Genomic DNA, 26,548 nt, shown 5'->3' with positions numbered 1-26,548 from the left:
AATACATTTATATATACACTGTATGTATATTTTGTTCTTCTTTTAGCATTTTATAGCAGAGCATTGATTTTTTACAGTATGTACAGTTTAGTGGACAGAATGACCAGGAGGATGCCCTCGTGGATACTTTGCGGGTGTTTGCGACTATGCCGTTGTAGTCAATAATGGGTGAACAGGTAACAGACCCTTTGAGTGGAGTTTGGAGTGGAACTAATCCAATTAATGATATTATCAATAACAACAGTAGTAGTGTGTATCAGATTAATAATAGCGTGATTAAGTCAAAAATTCTATTTGTTTTTACTTGTATCTGTGTTTTTTGTTGTCGTATATAGTGTTAAATTTGTTAGATTGTTATATTAATATATTTTTTACAAACTCAGGGAATACGTTCGGTACATGAATGGTTAGCACACTGGCCTCACAGGCAGGAGGTTGAGGGTTCAAATTTCGCCGGCTTTCTACCATATCTCAAAAACCTTCATGTTAGGATCAGAGACTTTAAATTTTCCTTTGACCGTGAGTGTGATTGCTTGTTGAAAAATAAAACGTTTTCTACGCCCCTGGATAAAGTGAAATGGACCAAACCATCAATTCAGAGCGAAGTTAAACTCCAATATTTGCTGATGATGGAAATCCAGCGGGCGTCACTTGTTCCTTCTCCCCCTCCTTCCTTTTAATCAGCCGCTCACACCCTGAGTACCTTATGGATGCAAGCCTACCCACCAACATTTGCCCCTGTCAGTCAGTCTGAACCACCCCCAACCTTGTCTTATCAACTTACCCCCGAGGTTGGTCTCACTCTTTTACAACGTCCTCCTGCCAGCGTCTCCAACATTGACCAGTTACTGACGCCTCTCACAAGTACTGACTGGAAACTGAGACTGAAAATCCAGGGCTTGAGGACTTTTTGGGGGAGAAACCCGGAACACGTACCCGGACTTCTACTTGGAATATTTTCCATTTACCGGACCTTGCTAATTGGATAACTGTGTGTGTACGTGAATTTGGGAGAGAGTGTGTGCGGTGTTTGCAGGCCTGAGCTACAGGTTGTGGACTTTAGGTTTATTCCTTATCTGGTCCAGTCTGCTTTTTGGACATGGCGTCCCTTAGAAGTCTGATTCTTGCGCTGCTGATGGCGCTGCTCTGCTCCTTCCACACACCATTGGCTCCTGTTGCCAAGGCACAGGATTTGCCTTTCCAGTCTGAGCAAGGCCTGATGGCTGATGATGACGACGACGACGATGACGACGATGACGATGACGACGATGACGACGATGATGACGACGATGATGACGACGATGATGACGACGATGATGACGATGACGATGACGACGACGATGACGACGATGATGACGACGATGATGACGACGATGATGACGACGATGATGACGACGATGATGACGACGATGATGACGACGATGATGACGACGATGATGACGATGATGATGACGACGATGACGACGACGATGATGATGATGATGACGACGACGATGATGATGATGACGACGATGATGATGACGACGATGATGATGATGATGATGACGATCATGAAGGTCAGTTAACTAATTGCTCACCTGATGTCATCCCACCTTTGCCTTGTCATTTTCTGGATTGGTTTATGGAGACGATGCCAGCAAATGAACAAAAAAAATTTACATTTACAAAACCCAAAATCGGGGAAGTTGGCAGCATTTCTGGGTGTTGTTGATAAATGGCTTTTGCTTTGCATAAAATAGTTTTAACTTGTATTTATAAATGCAGCGACAAACTGTAGTTACTGACACTGGTTTCTGAAATGTTCCAGAGCCCATGTGGTGGTATCATTTACACAGTGATGTCGGTTTTTGATGCAGTAAGGCCTGAGTGATCGAAGGACCGTAATATCATTGCTTACATGCAGAGATTTATTTAGATTCTCTGAACCTTTTGATGATATTACGGACTGTAGATGGTGAAATCCCTAAATTCCCTGCAATAGCTTGTTGAGAAATGTTGTTCTTAAACTGTTGGACAATTTGCTCACGCATTTGTTCACAATGTGGTGACCCTAGCCCCATCCTTGTTTGTGAATGACTGAGCATTTCATGTAATCTGCTTTTATACCAAATCATGACACCCACCTGTTCCCGATTAACCTGTTCACCTGTGGGACGTTGCAAATAAGTGTTTGTGTCAGACTTTCCCCTGACAGTTTGTGTATGTTTTAGTTTTTTCCTCTGCATTTGTTTGTGTCCTCTGTGTTTAGTATCTCCTGTCTTTAGTTCCTGTCTAGTGCTCTTATTTTGTCAGCTTCCTGTCTTGTTCCCTGAGTGCTGTGTTCCTCCTCAGCTGCGGCTCATTGGCACCTGGCCACACCTGTTGCCAATCAGCCCGCTCCTATTTGTACCTGCTTTGTCTTGTGTCAGTTGCTGGATCATTGTATTGTATTCTCGTTGCCACATGTCGCTCTTGTTGTTGCTCTCGTGTCATGTCGTTTTGTTACAGCTACTACCTGTCGTGCTACATTTTGGTCGTCGTAGCGGTATGCTGTTTCTGTTAGCATTAGCTATTTCCAGTTTTTCTGTTTGTTTTCCACTAGCTTCCATGCTAAAGTTCCTTTTTGTTTTTCTAGCTCCCCGTGCTAGCTCCCTTAGTTTGTTATTCCGTCCACGTGCGTGCTTTTTGTTTGTTCTTGTTCTATTATTTAAATTAAATCATGTTTTCCCATTCAATGCCTGCCTCCTTCTCTGCATCTTGGGGTTCGACATCAACAAATAACTCTGACAGTTTGATGAGCATTCCTCAACTTTCTCAGTCTTTTTTGCCACTTGTGCCAGCTTTTTTGAAATATGTTGCAGGCATTAAATTCCAAATGAGCTAATATTTGCAAAACATTACATTTATTGTCTTTGCAGTCTATTCAATTGAATTTAGGTTGAAAAGGATTTTCAAATCATTATATTCTGCTTTTAGTTACGGTTTACACAACGTGCCAACTTTACTGCTTTTGGGTTTTGTATTTAGTCCTAAGAAAGATGCAGCGTTTAGTGTTTCCCACAGGACAGCAATGTATTATTGATTGGGGAAGGCGCGGGGGGTTCGATGGGTAACATCATCAATTATCTTGTCAGCCATGACACATGTGCTTTATGGATGCTAAAGGTGAGCAAAAAATATCCTAAAAGTCCTAAAAATAGCGATCAGAAATATTCACTATGACGTCACTTTCGTCACTTGATTGACATTAACGGCACCAGAGGGTTCTGTGAAATGATGCTGGATGCTGTGAGCTCAGTGTGAAGGAAAAAAAGACCGTTAGGAAGGTGAGAAACAGTTTTTATTTCAACCATACCTACCGTCAAAAGCCTAAAAATTGACCACATAGTAATTGTCTTCAAAATAAAAATGCAGATCTATCCTGCCTGCGCTAATAAAATAAGAGTCTCAGAGAGCTAGCGTGCACAAGATAGCAAGCCACGGAGTTTGCCGCCAATGTATTTCTTGTAAAGTGTATGAAAAGGAGTATGGAAGCTGGACAAACAAGATACCAAAAACCAACTACTTTCATGTGATATTGGACAGAAAGGAGGACTTTTTTTCTCCTCCATTAAAAAATTTGGACGTTTTCAGCACTACTATCTGATTACAATTAATGCAAGTCATCGAATAAGGTAACACACCAACTTATATTCTTGTCTTCATGAAAGAAAGGAATCCTAATGTGTTATACATGCTTGTATTATCATTAAACACCTTTAACCTGTTAACAAAAACGTCTCTTTCATAAATAAATCAATATCAATTATATATATGAATGAGGTACTTGTAGATCCCTTCGACTTAGTCATTTAAAAAGTTGCTCGCCATGCTGAAAAGTGTGGGCACCCCTGCCTAAGATGTTTGAGAGAATTGTTGCAGTGCATCCAAACGGCCTGACAACCAACGTTCCCTCTCAGGTGGAGCAAAATGAAATCCAATCCGAACTCTAAACGAAATAAACAAACAACTGTTTGTTCTGTCTGACAGGTGACAGTGAGCGACCACAGCATATAAAACGACGTTAGTCGACACTGTTTGATTATTGTAACGTCTGTCGAGACGTTAAAAAGAGGACGGTAATTCCAGTTATTACTTTAATGAGCAAAAATGTTTGTCTGCCGTAACCGAACCCCAAAAATTATTGAAAGAATTATATATTGGAAAAATTATATTTTTCTGCCGCACAAAACCAAGCTCATCTGTCATATCAACGATATGACAGATGAGCTTGGTTGATATATCAATGGCAGCCACTCGCTCTCTTTTTCCAGTACCAATACATACATTCATGGCACTTAGCCAGTGATGTTTTTATGACCACAAAACGTCGGACAACTCCAACACCACACAAAGTGTAAACGTCAGGTTGTAACATGACGACTCTTTGATCAGATGTGTGCTTATTCTACTGTCATTTATTAAGAATTTTAATTTATGGATAGAAATCATTGAATGCTGTTACTAGATTAAATGACTACTCATAAAAAGTTAAATTTTACACGCAGAAAGTTACAGGAATGTACACTTTATCCCATGCTTACATTTCACTGTGCAACATGTGAATGTTTTAAGGGGAACTAAATGTGAAACCATGCCATACCATACCAACTTTATTCATAATGCCCTTTAAAAACAACCACAGTTGAAAAACAAAGGACTGTACACCACAAACAAGTAACCACAACAAGCAGCGAAATACAAGCAAAGGACAGACTAAAATATATCATTTAAAACAGAGGTCAAATAAATATACGGAATATGCACATATAGAGAACAGATCTAAGTTATCTTACATAAAATGCAGTTAAAAACAGTTTAAACAATTCAACAGTGATCATTGAAAGGGGTACAGATTATTTCCAAAGTAGTACTAGGGGTGGCATGGCGTAGTGCAGTGGTTCTCAACCTTTTTTCAGTAATGTACCCTTTGTGAACATTTTTTTAGTTAAAGTACCCCCTAATCAGAGCAAAGCATTTTTGGTTAAAAAAAAAAAGAGATAAAGAAGTAAAATACAGCATTATGTCATCAGTTTCTGATTTATTAAATTGTATAACAGTGCAAAAATATTGCTCATTTGTAGTGGTCTTTCTTGAACTCTGTGGAAAAAAATATATACAAATAACTAAAAACTTGTTGAAAAATAAACAAGAGATTCAATTATAAATAAAAACATTTCTACACATAGAAGTAATCATCAACTTAAAGTGCCCTCTTTGGGGATTGTGACAGAGATCCATCTGGATTCCAGAACTTAATTCTAAACATTTCTTCACAAAAAAAAAAAATCTTTAACATCAATATTTATGGAACATGTCCACAAAAAATCTAGCTGTCAAAACTGAATATTGCATCTTTACACAGTTTATGAACTTACATTAATATTTTGTTGAAGTATTATTCAATAAATATATTTATAAAGGATTTTTGGATTGTTGCTATTTTTAACATATTTTTAAAAAATCTCACGTACCCCTTGTCATATTTTCAAGTACCCCCAGGGGTACGCGTAACCCCATTTTAGAACCACTGGCGTAATGGGTAGACAGGCCGGCCAGAAACCTGAAGGTTGCAGGTTCGCTTCCCACCTATTGACATCCAAAAAATCGCTGCTGTTGTGTCCTTGGGCAGAACACTTCACCCTTTGCCCCCGGTGCCGCTCACACTGGTGAATGAATGATGAATGAATGATAGGTGGTGGTCGGAGGGGCCGTAGAGGCAAACTGGCAGCCACACTTCGTCAGTCTACCCCAGGGCAGCTGTGGCTACTGATGTAGCTTACCACCACCAGGTGTGAGTGAATGTTGAGTCCCACTTCTCTGTGAGCGCTTTGAGTGTCTAGAAAAGCGCGATATAAATCTTAGTTATTATTATTATTATTACTAAGCAGCTCATGAAAAACAAGATCTATTTGTTATTTTCACCGTAAAAAGTTAAAGTTAAAGTACCAATGGGTGTAGTGAAATTATGCCCTGCATTTGACCCATCCCCATGTTCACCCCCTGGGAGGTGAGGAGAGCAGTGAGCAGCAGCAGTAGCCGCGCTCGGGAATCATTTCGTTGATTTAACTCCCAATTCCGACCCTTGATGCTGAGTGCGAAAGCAGGGAGGCAATAGGTTCCATTTGTTTAGTCTTTCGTATGACTCAACCATGGGGTTTGAACTCATGACCTTCCAGTCTCAGGGCGGACACTCTAACCACAAGGCCACTGAGCCAAATCACTTATATTAGAAGATAATCTCATGAAAATGACTTCTGTCATTTGATTATTATCAAAAAATATTTAATCTGTTGTTAAGTCAGGTTTGGGACAGGTGTGCTGCTGGTACGGACACAGTGTGAACGTCTGATGTTGCCCACATGTGCTCAGGGAGTTTTTGCGTTTGCTCACATGCGTTAAAAATTAGAAGGAACATTGCTCACCACTGAACATCCCGCATCTTCGCCTCCAAGATGTCTCAGGCGCATCGTATAACCAAATAATTTATGGACAAACTGTTAGTAAGCGTCTAAGAAGCTCATTATGTATGCTTGTTGTTCTTATCGGGGTCTCAACCCTGATGAATGCTCACATTTGATACGTGTCTGGCACTTTGGAGAGGTGTTAATGTCGTGAACATTTTCTAACAGGTAGTCAAACAAAATTGTCGTTTTTAGATTTATTTGAAAAGCTTGAGCAATTCACAAGAAACAGGTCACATTTGTAGCAAGTATGGTTGCCGAGGAAGGAGCGTTTTGCTCTTTTTACGCTGAATACTAGATGGAAGTGGGTGAGTAAGCACAGTTTGGAAGGGGGAGAGAGCATGTGACACAACAACAGCGGAAGTACAGACATTTTAGACAATGGTGCACTGTTAACTGGATTGAAGAAGCCGACACTTTCGAAATGAGCACTGAGAAGGGGGAAGAGATACTTTCACAGAGGGTCAATCTCTCGTCAGAATGTGCTTTTCACTGTAATACTGAAGTTTATGAAAAGGCACATACATCTTTTACATTACATTATCTTTATGGATCAATCACAGTTTCCGCTGTTCAAAGAAGATCGCAGAAAGCGTGTATGGAGGTTTGCCATTTACAGATGTCATTGTTGTGGATGGACTAGTCAATGGAGGAAGTGGGGTTATCCAGTGGTGATAGCTAGAAGGCTGCAAGGGAAATTCAGCTTCCCTTAAATGTAAAAAAAAAAAAAAAAAGAAAAGTGGACCAATATGTACTTTTTTGTTTACATTTCATTGACTAAATATGCACTATAATTCATTCTACTTTTGTCAGGAGATTTTAAAATCTCCTGACGATTGCGGGAAGCCCTCATGAAACAGTTCTGTAGAGATGAAGTAGTCTTATGATTTTTCCCACACATACATATTGCGCTCTACCACGGTATCGAGCACTATTCTCTAGATAATCCAATTAAGATATATATATATATATATATATATATATATATATATACATATATATATATATATATATATATATATACTGTATATAGATATATATATATATATATATATATGTATATATATACATGTGTGTGTATATGTATATATATATATATATATATATATATATATATTTACAACGTATACATATATGTATAACTGTGTCTATATGTATGTATATATGTGTATATATACAATCGCGATCAAAAGTTTACATACACTTGTAAAGAACATAATGTCATGGCAAAAGGTGGGTAGAGTAGCCAGAAATTGTACTCAAATAAGAGTACTGTTACTTTAGAGATTTATTACTCAAGTAAAAGTAAGGAGTAGTCACCCAAATATTTACTTGAGTAAAAGTAAAAAGTATGTTGTGAAAAAACTACTCAAGTACTGAGTAACTGATGAGTAACCTGTTCGTTTAATGATTACGGCAACAAATAATCCACAAAAACATAAAAATAGCAATGAGCAAATTCATAGCCAGGAATATCTCTTAAGCAACTAAAACAATATTATATATTAAATAATAATACATTAAAATAAATAAAAAATAAGGCAAATTGAGCCCCAATAACTTAACAGCACCATAGGCTCAGTAGGCATTCATTGATTGATTGAAACTTGTATTAGTAGATTGCACAGTACAGTACATATTCCCTACAATTGACCACTAAATGGTAACACCCCAATAAGTTTTTCAATGTTAATCAATTACTTAATAAATGACCAAGTCGATGTGATCTACCTCATATATACATATACATACACACATATCATATACAGTATATATATATACATATATATATATATATATATATATATATATATATATATATATATATATATACATATATATATATATATATACCTTTATATATACAGTATATAATTTATATTTATTTATTTTGCTGTTTTTGTTCACATGTTAAAGGTGTTTTAATGAATATACATGTGTTGCACCTTTCCTGCTTCCGGCGCCTAGACTGTAGTCAAGGAGCGCAGGGGAGATACTTCTCCAGGGCCGATTATTCTCGGGGCAACACCCTTTACTTTACCCGGTAATGGGTCTTCACAGTTCCGGACTCTATGAGGATAATGACGAGTCCAGTTTTTAGTTGCAAACTCGTGGCTTCTTTATTTTGGTCTCACTTCACCGTCAACATCCCACACACACAAACACTAGCCACTCCCCCGCCTTCAGCGACCGCTCTCTCTCTTCGCTCGCCCACTCACTTACTGATGTCACTCGCCCGCTGCCACACACACACATACTCGACTCTCATAACACATGCATGTTTAACACATAGATTCCTATCTTTCATGAAGACAAGAATATAAGTTGGTGTATTACCTAATTCTGATGACTTGCATTGATTGGAATCAGACAGTATAGTGCTGATAACGTCTCGGTTTTCAAATGGAGGAGAAAAAAAGTTCCTCCTTCCTGTCTAATACCACATGAAAGTCGTTGGTTTTGGCATCTTATTTGTCCAGCTTCCATATTCGTTTTTATACACTTCACAAGAAATACATTGGCGGCAAACTCCGTAGCTTGCTAGTTGGTTTGCGCTGCCTTTAGGAGACTCTTATTTTGTTAGCGCAGGCGCGATGGAGCGGCACTTTTATTGTGAAGACAGGAACTGTGCGATCAGTCTTTAGGCTTTTGACGGGAAGTACCGTTGAAATAAAAAGTGTATGTTTTCCTTTAAACTTTTGATTGATTGGTTGATTGATTGAAACTTTTATTATTAGATTGCACAGTACAGTACATATTCTGTACAGTTGACCACTAAATGGTAACACCCCATTAAGTTTTTCAACATGTCGGATTCGACGTGTGACGGTCACGTGACCACCTGGCTCTGTTTGATTGGTCCAACGTCACCAGTGACTGCATGTGATTGGTGAAACGCAAGCATGCGTAGTTCCTACTTTGAATGCGTGTCTGACAGAATCAAAACAAACAAAACGTGCATTAACAGATCGATCAAAATAAAAAGTAGCGAGTAACGAGTTGATTGTAGATAAATGGAGCGGAGTAAAAGTAACGTTTCTTCTCTATAAATATACTCAAGTAAAAGTAAAAGTATGTTCCATAAAAACTACTATTAGAAGTACAATTTATCCCTAAAGTTACTCAAGTAGATGTAACGGAGTAAATGTTGCGCGTTACTATCCACCTCTGGTCATGGCTGTCTCGAGTTTCCAACACTTACTAAAAATCTTATTTTTTTTTGTGATAGAGTGATTGTAGCACATACTTGGTTGTCACAAAAAACATTAATGAAGTTTTGTTTTTTTATGAATTCATTATGGGTCTAAAATGAAAATGAAAATGTGACCAAATTTTCTGGATCAAACGTTTACATACAGCAATGTTAATATTTGGTTACATGTGCCTTGGCAAGTTTCACTGCAATAAGGCGCTTTTGGTAGCCACCCACAAGCTTCTGGCAAGCCTCTGGTTGAATTTTTGACCACTCCTCTTGACAAAATTGGTGCAGTTTAGCTAAAAGTGTTGGTTTTCTGACATGGACTTGTTTCTTTAGCATTTTCCTTTGGGAAAGCCATTCTAAAACCTTAATTCCAGCCTGCTTTAGCCATTCCTTTACCACTTTTGACATGTGTTTGGGGTCATTGTCCTGTTGGAACACCCAACTTCGCCCAATACCCAACCTCAGGGCTGATGATTTTAGGTCGTACTGAAGAATTTGGAGGTAATCCTCCTTTTTCATTGTCCCATTTACTCTCTCTAAACCACCAGTTTGGTAGTAAAACAGGCCGAAACCATAATACTACCACCACCATGCTTGACGGTATCAAAGACCTGGGATCAAAGACCTCACCTTTTCTCCTCCAAACATATTGCTGGGTATTGTGGCCAAGGAGTGGATCTAGTTAATAGTGTGAGAGCCCTGTCCATAGTGGGGCCAGCAGGAGATCAGGTCAGCAGCGCAGAGACGTCAACAACTGATGAACAGATGAGTAGTCCACCCTGGGTCCCGACTTTGAACAGCTAGCTCTTCATCTGTGGTCACCTAATGACATCTTCACGCAGGAGAGAGGGGCAGAGCAGAAAAGAGACGGCAGATCAACTAGTCTGAAAATTGGTCTTTTTAAATGTTTTTTCAAAGGAATTTTCAAATGGGACTTAAATGCTTTTTTTAATCCCCGAAGACCTTCAGCGTCTGAGCACTCATTCCTTGAGTGGACAAACAATGTACGAATATATCAATGGACAGTGTCACAATATGAACAATACAACAAATTAACACATATTTGTAAAAATAATCCACCAAATCATCACGTGAGTATCAGTCCGATACTGGTACGACTCTTGGTATCGCTATTTGTATCAATCCAGAAAGTGACAAAGCAGAAGTGGTTTGATATTGTCTATTGTGTGAATTTTATTATTATTATTATTATTATTATTATGGTTATTATTACTGTGTGAATGTATCTGTGTTAGCGTCTGCAGAAAAACAGAAGCATCAGCTGTCACTGTCCAAGGATGAACTTTATTTATCCCACAACGGGGAGATTATGTGGTTGATTTTTACATACTGCAATGAAAACCTAAAAACGAGTAATGAATAATACATATTACTGCTCTGTGTATATTGGCCGCAAGAAAGCAAATAAAAGTGTCATGTGGATGTCTATATGGAAGTGATGACTGATGCTTCAAAGCACAAAATAGGGAGTGTGGTTAAACAAACACAGGCCCCTCCTTTTTGTTAACGTTCCAACCTGATCATCTCTAAGACAGTTTTAATTAATCAGAATACGTAATATTCCATCAAAGTCCCTCCTCCACCACTTTCTCGCTCTCCATTATTGTCTCTGACTCTGTTCTTTTCTCTACCTAACTAGAGTTATGAGCACTTTGGGGAAATTGAACTGGCCTACCTGAAGCCCACCTGTCCGAGGTCCTCTGTGCATACCGTAGGCTAGCTATCGTGAACGCGGGGACTGCAGAAATCATTGTTTGAGAGAGATTGAGAACACACAAAAAGACATTTTTTACATTTGAGTCTGTTTTTTTTTTTGTTTTTTTGGGGGGGGGGGGGATATCACTCATTGTTAGTTTTTGCAATTTGTTTCATTGGAAAATATGCTTTTGGATTGGATTGACCTGCATTTTGTGTGTCCGTGTGAGTCTACAGAGAAAGAAAGAGAGACGGTGATCTTGGGGATGGGGGGTTCAAATTCCTGATGAACAGACGGAGAGAGACTAAGGCCATGTCCACATGCACACGGATGGGTTTTCAAAAAACGCATACAATTTTGTCCACATGTAAATTGGGTGAAGATTTTGTCATCTCCGCAGCATTTGTGCAAAACTGGTTAAGTTATTGACTTATGGGTGCGTTGGTAGACCTATAACACGCACTATGATCTAAAAAAAAAGAAGATTAGAATGATCATTTGCACAGCATCGAACACCTATACGTCTAATCAATCATTATATTATCATACCTCCCATTTCTCTCCAGTATTTTTCGTTTTAATAGCCCGAAACGGAACAGCTTCCGGTCTCCTTGGTGTAACACAGGGGTGTCAAACTCATGTTCATTTAGGGCCACATCACAGTAATGGTTCCATTCAGGGGGCTGCTTTTTTTTTTTTTTTTTTTTAATTGACATTATGCCTGCGGGTAGTAACCTGTGATTAATCATGATTAATCAAATGCATATGACTTAGACTTAGATAAACTTTATTGATCCACGAGGGCAATATGATTATTATTTGTACACTTTTACACTTTTCCACCACTTGTGGCAGTAATAGCAATCTCAAACCAACAGAGGAAGTCTGCTGTTAATGTTATAGAGAAGTTACTTAAGTGCAAAAATTATGACGCAAATGTTGAAGCTGTATTTTCATTTGATGATTAGACTTTTTTTTATGTATAACCTGTTCTAAAATCATAAATAAAGGTGACAAGCAGATATCTAACGATTTGTTTTTAATCTCACTAAAAGAGTTTTGCAATACAGTATATAATAATATAATTGGTATGATCAGATAATATGAAGATTTAGAATATGCATTTTTTTCCTGTCAAAATTAAAAGAACAAATGCATTTAGTTAGAAAAAATAAATAAATAAGTATTTTATTGAAACCCCAGGCTTTCCAGGCTTTCGCGGGCCACATAGAATAATGTAGTGGGCCAGAGCTGGCCCCCAGGCCTTGAGTTTGACACTTGTGGTGTAACAAATCCTGTCACTGATAAATCAAGCTATTCCACGGAATATAATCCCCTTGGTGGTGGAAATTCCTTATTTTACCCCATTTCATGGAAAATGTCCCTTATTTTCAAAGGCAATAATTGATAATAGGGCTGTAAATCTTTGGGCAGCACAAAATTCACATTGATTCGATTCCTGGGGATAACGATTCGATTCAGAATGAGTTGTTGATTCAAAGTCAATACCTTTTTTAATAACATTAGATGCCAGTTTTAATTAACTACATTCCTCCATAAAATAGGCTAACAGTTCTGATCAATTTCTTAAATAAATGGTTTTGTTTAATAAAATCATACCCAAACATTTAATGATGTTAAATAGAAATAAGGCAACAAGAGAAGTATCCAACACTTCTCCTTTCTAAGGTAATATGTTTAGTAAATATGGACATCTACATCAACAATAAGATTTGTCTTAGTGACTGGACAGGACAGATTAAAACATAAAAATCGATATTTGATTATTATTATTTTTTTAATCAAGAACTGTTAGAAATAAGACTCACAATTAATCTGAAAATTGACAGATTATAAAATAAAAATCGATTTTTGATTTTTGTAATTTATTGAGAACTGTTACGAATAAGAATCATGATTAATCTGAAAATCAACAGATAAAAAAATAAAAAAAGATTTTTGTTTATGTAATTGAATTAAAAACTGTTACAATTTAGGATTATTATTAATCTAAAAATTGACAAATTAAAAAATTTAAATCGATTTTATATTTGTGTAATTGATTAAGAAAACTGTTATAAATAATGATCACGATTAATCTAAAAATCAACAAATTGAAAAATAAAAATCGATTTTTGATTTTTATAATTGATTAAGAGCTGTTACAAATAAGAATCACGATTGATCTAAAAATCAACAGATTAGAAAATAAAAAGAGATTTTTGATTTTTATAACTGATTAAGAACTGTTAAAAATAAGAATCACGATTAGTCTGAAAATCATTTTTTTTTATTTCAACACCCTTAATTAATACAAACTTTTTTTAATGCACAACCAAGTCCACTTCTGATTGGCCAAAATGCTCTTGATAAAGTTTTTTTTATTACATGGACAAAAACATATTTTAACACGTTTTTGGAAAAAAAATATCCGCATTGGTGTGAACATGGCCTTAAAAGCTTGAGGGAAGGTGCAGGAGGGCCACTACTTAAGTTATTTGAAAACATAGCGCACCAAAATGGGCTTTGAGTAAACCCCGAAACAATTTCTAAGGTGTTTTAAATAAAAATTAAAACGTTTCTCTCTTTCTTCAGATCTCTGGCTCTCTCTTTCTCTGTAGAACCTTTAAGCCATTTTTCAGTAAAGAGGTAAAAACAAGTGCTAAAATGTGCCTTAAATGGCATTCAACTATGTCTTTTTTTTTTGTGGGGGGGAGTAATTACAGATGGACATTGTCAATCTCTATGCGTTGCTATGTGTATTCATGTCAAAGAACCGGACAATACTGTCCAGCTTCAGGGGGAGAGTATTTGGGAAAAGAGAGAAATGTGGAAGACTATCAACTTGTCAAGAGATGAAATGGGGTTTTTGGGGGGCACTTTTTCTTGTTCTTGTTTAATCAAAGCACTGTTTTGTGCCGACTGTGAACATGTGTGGTAAAAAACAGCAATCGCCATGTGTCTGTAAAACCTACTTGAAATAAAGTGTACACAAATGTCCTAAAGCAGCGCGTTTGTTTGCGTGGATAAGCATCCTGCAGGTTGATTCTCTGAGGATCCGAAGTCCGAGTGTGAGTATCTCTTTACCTCCCAGCAGGCGTGTCCCAGCTTTTTCCAACAAGGGCTGCCGCCAGTGTTCTTTTTGACTGAAATGTACCTTGGTTTTAGTTAGACTTTAGTGATCTAAAGTGATAGTTTAATTAGTTTGTACTAAGTGTGTAAGGTATGCCAATACTAGTATAGTATAAATGTATATATAAATATATAAATGTGAAGCAAGGCACACATACATAATGTGCATGTTCATATGTAAGCTTAGTAATTAGTAGTAACTGTAAGTAGTTGTTAAATCAAAATTAACTCCCGGATATTTATGTTGGTAGAAGATTTTAAGGACATGGTTAGTAAGATACACCAGTGTTTCCATAGGGCCATTGTTGGGCCGCCAAAAAATATCTGTTTCTCAGCTGTGGTCCGTATGGGCGGCAGCGGCGCTCAGTTGTAATACACTTTTCCACCACTTGTGGCAGTAATGACAATATCAAACCAACAGAAGAAGTGTGAAATTAAAATTATAGAGAAGTTACTTGGGCGCAAAAATTATGACCAAAGTGGTTAAGATGTATTTTAATTTGCGCTATAATTTTGTTGACAGTTTAGTTAAGAAACATTATTTATTTGGTTTATTTTAGAACAACATAATTGTATGTCAATTTATTTGTTGTCAGTTATTAATGACTCATTTCTAATGCTGTAGATTGGTCCATATTTATTTTTCTAATAATACAGGTTTATGTTTTGAATAAATAATGATATTTGTGATTAACACATGGTTTCATATCCTTTGACAAGATTTATTCAGTAAAACTGTAAGTAGGTTTGATATAATTACTGAATATGATTAATATCAAGAGTAAGATGACTAATTCAATTTGAGAACCCCTGAGATATAAAATCATTGTGTAAGACTGGCAATGGGACCTTTTTACAAACATCGACATTTCTCGACCAAATTCAAAAAATTTCACCATTAACACATTCAATTCATTCTGAAAATTTAAATTGAGATTATCACAAATTTCAATTTTTTATTTTTTTTTTCTTAGATTTCTCTATTACAAATCACAGTTTTATCACATTTTCCAACCATATGAAACCGTTCCAAGGTCAAAATGTCCCTCCCTAATTAATAAAGGTGTCTTCAACTAAGGATTTTCATATTTGAATCTGATTTGTTAGATCTTGCCCTTAGTCAATCAACAGTCCAATCTATGACGATTTCCTTCACTTAAGAAAAATAAATAGATATGTAGTAGAGTAAACTGACTGGTCACTAAAGGTTTGCGTGTACTAAAACAGGTGCAAACTTGAAAGCACATGCAACGCTTATCTACTAAACGTGTGCAAAGTTGATTGCGTCTGTTAAGAGAGCAGAATAAGGAATAAGATGTGCAATCCTTTTTTTTCGTCTCTGTATTCATTAATATGCAAAATATATGCTGATCGTCAAAAACGCCCACAATACTGGGAGGAGAAAAAGGAAATATAATTATTAAGCTGACGCAGCTTGATTTACTAAACGAGAAAGTGATCGCGGCACCTAAATTAGAGTCTTTATTTAGCTCATTTGAAAAGTATGTGCAAACTGACAGTTATACACACGGCTACAAGAAAAAAATCCTCCGTAACGGCCTTCCTGCCGTCCTCGTGTGGGTTGCGGAAACACCTGACACACGACGCATCATAGCAGCATTGATTTATTAGTTCAACAAATCTATTTTCTCTTGGCCCTTTGGTCGCGTCACTTTTCAGTGGGCTCCTTCGGCTCGGTTGGTAGAGCGGCCGTGCCAACAACTTGAGGGTTGCAGGTTCGATTCCCGCTTCCGCCATCCTAATCACTGCCGTTGTGTCCTTGGGCAAGGCACTTTACCCACCTGCTCCCAGTGCCACCCACACTGGTTTAAATGTAACTTAGATATTGGGTTTCACTATGCAAAGCGCTTTGAGTCACTAGAGAAAAGCGCTATATAAATATAATTCACTTCTGCTGCCGCTGCACGCCTCTCGGCGTCCGGGGCTTGCGTCCGCTGCGGGGGTGCGTCATCGCTCTTGTGCTTTGGTTTGTCGTGCTTCTGGTCTGCTGGCCGATGTTTCCTCCTCCATGCTGCTCTCGCCGGTTGCTCCTCCCTCGCCCTTTTTATATTCTGCCAGCAGATAGACAGATCGTGAGCCGGTGTGTCGTATACGCACCTGCATTAGATTGCCGCTGCAGCGTCGCTCCGCGTGCGTCACGCCTCCTCTTGCCGCTGCATGCCCCGCCTCCCGGCCTCCAGGCGGGCCCGCGCTGCTGATTTCCGCCCGTTGTCGGCCCGTCGGCGGTGTCTCTCCACATCCTCCATCCTACATATTTAAACTGTTCGAAATTTTAATATTATTCGTAACACATACTAGCCATATATTCTGTTCAGCAACATCCTTTTATAATTTCAGACAGCATGCTGGGTGACTTAAGGAGCTGACTAAAACAAATTGAATCGATGGGTTCTGTTGTCCTTAAGTGTTTTTTTTATAGGCGTGGAATATGTATTAACATATCTCCTTCATGAAAAAAAAACTTTTGGATGTATACATTTTTTTTGCACAGTAAGTGCAACTTCTTCCCCCAAAAGCGCAAGTTTAGCACTGGAATTAAAAGGGCGAACAAAGTGGGTATAAAAGGTGTCAAAGTGCACCGTCCCCCTGCTGGAAAAAGTTTGGACACTGCAAGATGAGTGTGACTTAGTATTTTTTTATGTTTATGTACATCACATGCATATTGGCTCTATTGACCATTTCTACAGATGATAACAAGAAAGATGATGATGATGATGATGACGATGATGATGACAATGATGATGACAATGATGACGACGATGATGACAATGACGATGATGACGATGACGATGACGACGACGACGATGACGATGACGATGATGACGACGATGATGACGACGACGACGATGATGATGATGATGATGATGATGATGATGACGACGATGACGACGACAAAGATGATGACGATGATGAAAAATACAACAAGGGCTCTGTGTGCGCATATTGTGAATTCTGCGAGGTAAGTTTGTTTCGATTGCACCGTTATATACATTATGGTCCTGGTGTACGAAGATCCGAATACCACATGCTAAATAGTGTGTGCAAACGATACAATTGTGTGTACTCTTCGTGGGCGTGTTGCTTTAACTTGCGTGTGTGTGATCTGCTAAGACTGCGTGTACAATTTGAAAAGTTGTGCAAACCGCACTATTGCAATTAAGTTGTTGCGTGTATTACCGACATTATTTGCCCATAGAAACATTCATTTTCATCCATATTCATGTCATCATGCTCTCCAGCCAGTTTGTGATCTTGTCGAAATAGCAGAACACATCTATAATCTGTTACACCTTTTCCGCAATATACAAAAACTATTTATAGACAAGGAATACTTTTTTTTTTATCGCGCTGACTCTCTGTAGAGAGGCATTGGGCCATCCCAGCATCGCAGCGCATTCATGAGTCTGGAATGATCCGAACCCAAGAAAATGCATATTGCAAGACATATATAGGAGATAAATAATAATATCCTCATCATGAAGCTTCATTTCAGACTTCAACATCAAAGTAGACATACAATCACATACAGTGCATTAAAACAAATAATACAGTATAAAAGGCATCATATTAAAAAACGTATTGTACTTATTTTGAAGTGAAGTGAAATGAATTATATTTATATAGCGCTTTTTCTCAAGTGACTCAAAGCGCTTTACATAGTGAAACTCAATATCTAAGTTACATTTAAACCAGTCGAAAGTATCCAATAAATAAAAGCAGGAATAAAAAATGTACTACTGTTCTACAATAATTTAGTTCCTAAATGAAAAATAAAATGGCATTAAAAAAATTGTACTTGTTGATTTGTTTTATTCAGCCTTTTAAACCATCCAGCAAATATAAAATTATAAAATTATATTGCTGAATAGACGATATGTCTTAATATTTTCTATTTAATACATTCCAAATTTGTCAACACACACGAGAAGGACAAAGGATTCTCTGACCATCATCTGTTTTGTGCGCTATCAAGTTTGCACGTGTTTCAGTACGCGCAAACCTTTAGTAAATCGGGCGCTTAATCGTAATCATCTGTTCTGAGAACCATTTAAAGCAACAAACATTGAATACCACCCTGACTCAAATCCCTTTACATCTTTTTGTGAAAATTTTGCATCATCTTAGCAATTGTACGATGATTCCATCGCATTTCACAAGTTTTTAATGATATTGTCATATTTAGTAACAGAAACAAAATACAAAGACTCAAAATAATCCAAAAGTCAAACCAGCAGAATGCTAGTTTACCCCTAACTGTAAAGACGTTTCATTGAATTAATGCTATCACTCCTCCTGCAAGTAATTAATGACTAAAAAAAATGTTGAGAACAACTCAGAATTTCAAGGCTGGAAATAATCCACAAGGGCCAATCCATTGCAGGTGTACTCCCATACAAATGTTTTGTTTTTTGGTTACAAAGACATATTTTAATGCAGGAGGTGCCCAAACCTTTTGACTTGGTGGTCACATTGGGCTAAAATAATTTGGTCGAGGGCCGAAAGCTGATATATATATATATCTATATATATATATATATATATATCTATATATATATATATAGATATATATATATATATATATATAGATATATATATATATATATATTTATATATATATATATATATATATATATATATATATGTGTGTGTATATATATATATATATATGTGTGTATATATATATATATATGTATATATATATATATATATATATATATACACATACATATAGCCTGTACATATTATAGTCATATAATGGATATATTATTAATAATTAATATAATCGAATATCAAGAGTATGTGAAAGTTTGACTTCTACTTTGTTTACTTCTGTCACAACCTCTTATAAGTGTGGTAATAAATCAGCTGAGGTTGAACGTTTTGCATTTCTCCCACCATGCATTGCAATGGATTTAAAATGGTGCAATTTAAAAAGAAATGATGGTGCCTTGACGTTTTTTTAATAATGTCCACAAACTTCAGTGGCAGGTTGTAACCATGTTTGTTGACATTTTGTGTTAGTTGGATATTTTTTTTCACTATGACTAGGGAATGTTGTTTACATTGGGTCATATAACTAATTGCTGCGCCACTTTACATTCAGAGCATAATTAAAGGTTAATGACCTAAATTACTAGCGTCATCCATTAAAAGGCTACACTATTGTAGCATCAAAATCGTCAGACTATTGAAAAAAGGGCAAACTTCCTGTGGGAAAGACTCCTTAATAAACTCATGACCTCTTACGGGCCAAATTGAAGACATCGGCGCGCTGCGCTTAGCCCATGGGCTGTCGTTTGGGCACTTTCGTCTTGATGACGCAAAGGTTCATTTGTCCATTTGTTATAGTCTGTTCAGCCACAAGTCATATTGTGGTTATACTGCAAATGCAAAATTTCATTTTTTGTTCAAAACAACAACACAAATACATACATCAAAATGTCAATTACTTTTCGAAATGTATTTAAATAAATACTTTAAAACAACTGCAAATAATTTAAAAGAAAAATAAGGGAGATTAAAAAATGTTTGCTGGAATTATTTTCTAATCAGTAATTTAAAGATTTATGCATGCCCAAATAAATGCTGTTAAGCTTTTTATTTTGAAGGCCAAACTTGGTGTCTGCCTGCCAATCATTAAAAGCTATTTACAGCTAATATTGTGAGTACAATCCAATTAAAAAATAAAATACAGTACATGCACGGCTACATAAAACAGTGACGAATAAACTCCACTTTGATATTAAACTCCAGTGGAAAGATATTTTCAGACATAATTAGACGGTCAATTTGCAGACTAATCCAGTGGGTGCCATATTGAGCAAGGGTCTGACCCATAGGTTGGGTTATATGATATGTGATTCTTTCTTTCAGCACTGTGACAGCTGTGAAAGATGTCCTTGTGAAGAAGGGGACAAGTCTGCACACTGTGATGACTGCAAGGTGAGCCCTGTAGGTCGGACAGACGTGTCCACACATTTGGTGGCAGTTACTCTTCATAATCAAAACCATTTATAACCATTGATTTTAAAAAAATGTATAATAAAAAACAACCCAATGTGGGTTGAGATATCCTGGGGAAAAACAGTCGATATGTCATGAAAGAAATGTTTCACTTAAAGCAATAGATACTAAAATAACAAAAAAATTTACGAAAAATATTTTTCCTAATATTGTTAGCAGTATTATATACTTAAGATCTATTACATAATATGACACGTTTGTGTAATATACCGTTACCTATATATACACCTGCACCCAAAGATAAAGGTAAAATTACTATGCATGATGTTTACATTTTTATTTTATATATTTTCTGACGATCTAAGGTTGAAAGACAATTTAGCTTTGAAGTAATATGAAGTAAAAATATTTTTTTAATTAAAATTATTTGGTTTTTAAGTATGTATTATTAAGGAAGTAATTAAGTAAGTAATATTATATACATATATGCTATAGCAATATATATTTATTTATATATAATATTGCTCTATATATATATATATATATATATATATATATATATATATATATATATATTCACAAATGTACTCCGCATGAATGCTTTACCTGACTGCTGGACTTTAGTTGAAATTGATTTGTGCGAATTGTATATTCAAAACATATTCCTGTATGACATGCTGATAAAAAAAAAAAGACATTTATGTTCAAAGAATGCAGGGGTTTTCAACTTAATTTAAAATATGCAAGTAAATGATTACCGATGATTAATCATAATTAATCCAGATTAAATATGTGTAAAATCTGAATAGAACATTTCTAATTTTACAGCACTTATAGTGTATATGCATATTTCCTCAGATGAAAATCTATTTTGAATATTTAGCTTTTCAACCTGGTTATTCAAGGGTTTTTTTTGTAGTTTTTTTTTTTAATAAAAAAAAATCAAACACCTTCAGTGATCTGTTAATTTTTCTTCCTTTTATTTGCTCATCCTCTGCTTTCCTGTCTTGTTCACAGATGTGTAGTTTCTGCCACGTGTGTCCAGCTTGTCAAACTCTTTGCCAGCCTGGTGAGTAGCTCACAACTGACGGGGGAAGCTGATACTTTTTACTCTACCTTTTTCAAAATCTTTGAATGATATTGTGGTTTAGTCTTTAATTTTATAATCAGAGTAAAACACAGGACAAAAACATTGGGAATATTATCAGCAAACTGCATTAAAATAAGACCTATGATGAGCTCAATCTATATCGTAACGCTTCCTTGTGGTCTACATCAGTGGTTTTGAACTTTTTTGAGTTAGTTGCGGCCCAACTTTTCCACCACAAAGGGGCCCGAAGCCTATTCAAATATTAACACTGAAATAGTAATCTTACTTGTGATTTTAATCTAATTCAGTAATTATATCGACCTACTAAAAGTTTACAATCCGATACAAAGCCAAGTGTTGATCAGGGAGATTATAATGTATTCTACACACAAACCTTAGGCTTTGGTCAGGCTGATTAAAAGAATAAGTTTGAACCAAATACACTGCATTAGAAGGGACTTGTAAGTGACTAATGAAAAATACATTTACATACAATTATATTGTGCTAAATATCATTGAATATGTTTTATCTAAACTGTAAATAAAATGTAAGTGCAAATAAAAATACAGCTTCACCACTTTAGTCATATTTTTTGCGCTAAAGAAGCTTCTCTGAGTTTAGCTCAAGATTTCTTCTCTTTGTTTGATATTGTCATTACTGCCACAAGTGGTGGAAAAGTGTATTACAACTGAATAGTGCTGCGGCCCATACGGACCACAACTGGGAAACAGATATTGTTTGGCGGCCCAACAATGGCAGAGCATTGTACAGAAAGGGTTTGGCCAACCCGATTTCAAGCAATCTCCTCAATGATTGGTTAGGTGAATTCAGAACGCCATGATTGCTACCAACTTTGACGCTGGCCCTATGCTGTACTGCACTTTCGCACTATACATATCTTTAATTTTGAAGAGTTTCTTGTAGTGTAAACATGCTGTGTTGTGTGCTGCTGAGAGGCTAACAAAAGACCCGTCTACCTGTATCCTCTGAAACCTATGTTTACGATTGTAAAGACAAGATTTTGGACAACTATTGGACCAAGGAGGAATGTAGAACTGAACAGATCTGCAGTAGTGACAATGGTCTCTCTACGCAAGTGGCTCGCAAACACCGATTTACATTTTGGAGGGTTATCGGCCGTAATCTTGCCAAGGGGAAAAAAGGCTTGGCTCATTTTGGGAGTAAGTAAAAAAACACTGAAACTCTAATTAAAATATGTTATACATTCATCTGTGGGTGGGCAGCACTGTGGTAAAGGGGTTAGTGCATCTCCCTCACAATACGAAGGTCCTGAGTAGTCCTGAGTTCAATCCCGGGCTCGGGATCTTTCTGTGTGGAGTTTGCATGTTCTCCCCGTGACTGCGTGGGTTCCCTCAGAGTACTCCAGCTTCCTACCACCTCCAAAGACATGCACCTGGGGATAGGTTGATTGGCAACACTAAATCGGCCCTAGTGTGTGAATGTGAGTGTGAATGTTGTCTGTCTGGATTGGCCCTGCGATGAGGTGGCGACTTGTCCAGGGTGTACCCCGCCTACTGCCTGAATGAAGCTGGGATGGGTTCCAGCACCCCCCGCGACCCCAAAAGGGACAAGCGGTAGAACATGGATGGATGAAACGTACAATAGTGTATTATCATTTTTAAAAGCCTGCAGTGAGCAGGATGGGACATTTCACGCACTAGCAATAATGTCTGTTTTCCTCCAGGGGGTTTCCTTGACATGGTGACTGGGTCCATCTACAAGTGAGTCCAACGTCCACTGAAATGATTGTTATGTTTTCATCACCGGGTTTCAATCACTTCGTGTGTCCACAGGACTGTTGCTGATGTCTTTGACGACGATGACGAGGACAACTGAGTGTCGCCATCGTGTGGCCAGTCCAACATCTTCACTTTCGTTTGCTATTTTTGTTCCCTTTTTTTCCACAGCCTCATACTCGTGTTTGCATCTTTCACATCAGGGGGTAGAGTTTGGCACCCCTTGTGTTTACTAATGATTAATAATTAAACAGTAACTTAATAAACATCCACACTATTGTTATACTGCACATGGTCTGATTGAATTAAGCACCTAATATGTATGTAGCATTAAAGCGGTGACTATGACATTAATATTTATTGTTTTAAAGGATTTGATGCTGTCTGATGTAAAAAATCAATAACAAAACAAGCAATGGCGAATACAGTATGAACCGCTTATATCAACAACTGTCTGGGTGGAACACATCAAGGCCTGGTATGCCCTGTTCTTCTGGACTGTTCATAAAATGGGTATGTTTATGTCGACGTGTGTTGTATTGTATCATTAACTTCATAGTTGTCGCTAAGTTATGTTGGCAACTGCTTTTGTTGACGTCAGTCAGTGGGGCCAAGTGATTGACATGAACTGGTTCCACTGTACAAGGGTGTTCACAAAGTCTAGGCGCTTGAGTGAAAATGCATATATAATTAGAGATGTTCCGATCAAGGTTTTATGCTGCTGATTTTGATACCGATCAGCCATGAGTGAGATCGGCCGATACCGAGACAGATCACAGGTATTAAATGTTAATTTTTCTATTTATTAATGGTGAGTTCTATTGATTGTTTAACATTATCAACAAAATGCTTGAACTAGTTTGTCATGCTCTTTTATTACATACGATTGTTTAAGAAAAACAATGTCCTTATTACACTGTAACTAAACAAAAGCAAAAACTATTTAAACTGCTTGTTTAAATCGTTTGGTGTTTGCCTTCAAGGTCAACCTGTGTCCGGGGGAATTATTCCCTGAGTTTGTAAACATTCACAAAAACAATAAAAAATAATTTAGGAAAAAAATAAAAATATCGATCTACTCACTTCAGTATCAATTATATACTGATACTGCTTATAGCTTGGCTGGTAGAGTGACCGTGCCAGCAACTTGAGGGTTGCAGGTTTGATTGCCGCTTCCGCCATCCTAGTCACTTGGGCAAGACGCTTTACTCACCTGCTCCCAGTGCCATCCACACTGGTTTAAATGTTACTTAGATATTGGGTTTCACTGTGTGAAAGGGCTTTGAGTCACTACAGAAAAGCGCTATATAAATATAATTCATTTCACTTTTAATATCAACACACCAATTTTTTGACCAATCAGATCCTACTCTTTTGTGTTGTGTACTGACTGTGAAAATGCTGACATACCAACAGTTGTTATATTATCCTCTTTAGTCTTTAATTTTATAATCAGAAAAAAACACAGGACAAAAACATTTGGAATATTATCAACAAACTGGGGCTTCACGGTGGCAGAGGGGTTAGTGCGTCTGCCTCACAATACGAAGTTCCTGCAGTCCTGGGTTCAAATCCAGGCTCGGGATCTTTCTGTGTGGAGTTTGCATGTTCTCCCCGTGAATGCGTGGGTTCCCTCCGGGTACTCCGGCTTCCTCCCACTTCCAAAGACATGCACCTGGGGATAGGTTGATTGGCAACACTAAATTGGCCCTAGTGTGTGAATGTGAGTGTGAATGTTGTCTGTCTATCTGTGTTGGCCCTGCGATGAGGTGGCGACTTGTCCAGGGTGTACGCTGCCTTCCGCCCGATTGTAGCTGAGATAGGCGCCAGCGCCCCCCGCGACCCCGAAAGGGAATAAGCGGTAGAAAATGGATGGATGGAAACATTTGGAATATTATCAACAAACTGTATCAAAATAGGACCTATGATGAGCTCAATCTATTTTATTAATCTACTTGTTAATTTCCCTTTATCTGCTTACTTTCTACTTGAACCGGCTTCCATCTACACTTCTTAAACTTTACTAAGCGCTTCTTTATTAGTGTTGTTTCAAGATGGGTTAGCTTAGCTTTTAGCATGCCTGCTCCTGGCTTTCTCTCAGTGTGTAACATGTTTAGCCTCATCCTCCAGTGATAATAATACATGATAACGATACTTAAGGCACTAAGAAATACAGGTTCTTTGCCATAATGGAAGTGATTATGCGGGAGTGGCTCTACACTGTGTATGGGGACACAAAATGAGCTGCCAGCCTTTGTCAGCCAGAGAGGACCTGCAGCATTAAAGGACATTAATAGGCCAAACATACTTTTTCACAAAAATTAACCGATGCAGATCGATCGGGACATCCCTGGTTATGTTTTAAAATATCCAAATTCTGTAATTACATATACAGTTTTTAATATAATGTATGTGTATAGATTATAATGTTTACGTTCAGACTTTTGGAAAACCCTGTCACAATGTCTATAGTTGTCATCCTCTCCTTACATCAGTCTGCCACTGTGTGTGTTCCATCGGATGCAATTCTCCTGTGTTTGTTGACGAGAGAAAACATTGATTCATTCAAAGCTCGATATCTGCAGCAGGTCTCTCCCTAAATGTGTGCAGGGAAATAAAAACTATTTTGTGCTTTTAATCCATGTGTGAATGTCAATTTGTGAACAATTTAACAATACATAATTGCAACAATATGAGACAATGCAACAATATTAATAAAACAATACAATTTTCCTATTCCATACACATGTTTGAACAAAAATAAAGTCACTGTTGGAAAATAAGTAAACAAAACAATAACTTATTATCAAGGTTTGTCAACAATAGAACAATATGTGACTATAGCGGTGACTTGTGAAGTTCTAGGGCTTGTTTTTTTTTTATTTCATATGTTCCCATCAATGTTAATACAGGCTGCACGTTAAGAGGATAACAAGAAAAAGAAGAGAATGATTAACTTTCATAAACATTTTATCAAATTAAATCTTGTGTCGAAATTGTGTCAGCTTTTTCTATCTCACTGAAAGGATGCACTGTGTATCTTATAACAATGTGACCCCTGATTTGTAACAGGTTTTGCAGGTACCGCAGTATTGCGGTTTCAAAATCATCACAATAATGCTGAGACGTCTGATTGTGTGGAATGAAAATTTTACTGTGTGTAGTTTTTTTCTGGCGCTTTT

At 37.1% G+C, this 26,548-nt stretch overlaps 1 protein-coding gene across 4 annotated transcripts; it reads left to right on the top strand.

The window, feature by feature from the left end:
* Nucleotides 1–730: 730 nt before the first annotated feature.
* Nucleotides 731–26,004, top strand: LOC133541113 (germ cell nuclear acidic protein). Of its 4 annotated transcripts, XM_061884219.1 has the most exons (8): nucleotides 732–1,556; nucleotides 17,242–17,266; nucleotides 17,300–17,321; nucleotides 17,364–17,513; nucleotides 20,429–20,497; nucleotides 21,536–21,587; nucleotides 23,315–23,351; nucleotides 23,424–26,004. In XM_061884219.1, exons 1-8 carry the CDS (start codon nucleotides 1,100–1,102, stop codon nucleotides 23,464–23,466), a joined length of 855 nt encoding a protein of 284 aa, XP_061740203.1. In that variant the 5' UTR covers nucleotides 732–1,099; the 3' UTR covers nucleotides 23,467–26,004. The 4 variants fall into 4 exon arrangements, with proteins under 4 accessions (XP_061740201.1, XP_061740200.1, XP_061740203.1 ...); XM_061884217.1 differs by having other exon boundaries at nucleotides 731–1,556; nucleotides 17,300–17,513; XM_061884218.1 differs by having other exon boundaries at nucleotides 17,242–17,321.
* The last annotated feature ends 544 nt before the right edge of the window (nucleotides 26,005–26,548 follow it).

Source organism: Nerophis ophidion, linkage group LG23, assembly GCF_033978795.1.
Source record: "Nerophis ophidion isolate RoL-2023_Sa linkage group LG23, RoL_Noph_v1.0, whole genome shotgun sequence".
In the NCBI taxonomy this organism is placed as follows: domain Eukaryota; kingdom Metazoa; phylum Chordata; class Actinopteri; order Syngnathiformes; family Syngnathidae; genus Nerophis; species Nerophis ophidion.
Note: the sequence above shows the minus strand (reverse complement) of the source record. Positions and strands in the feature narration are given on the sequence as shown.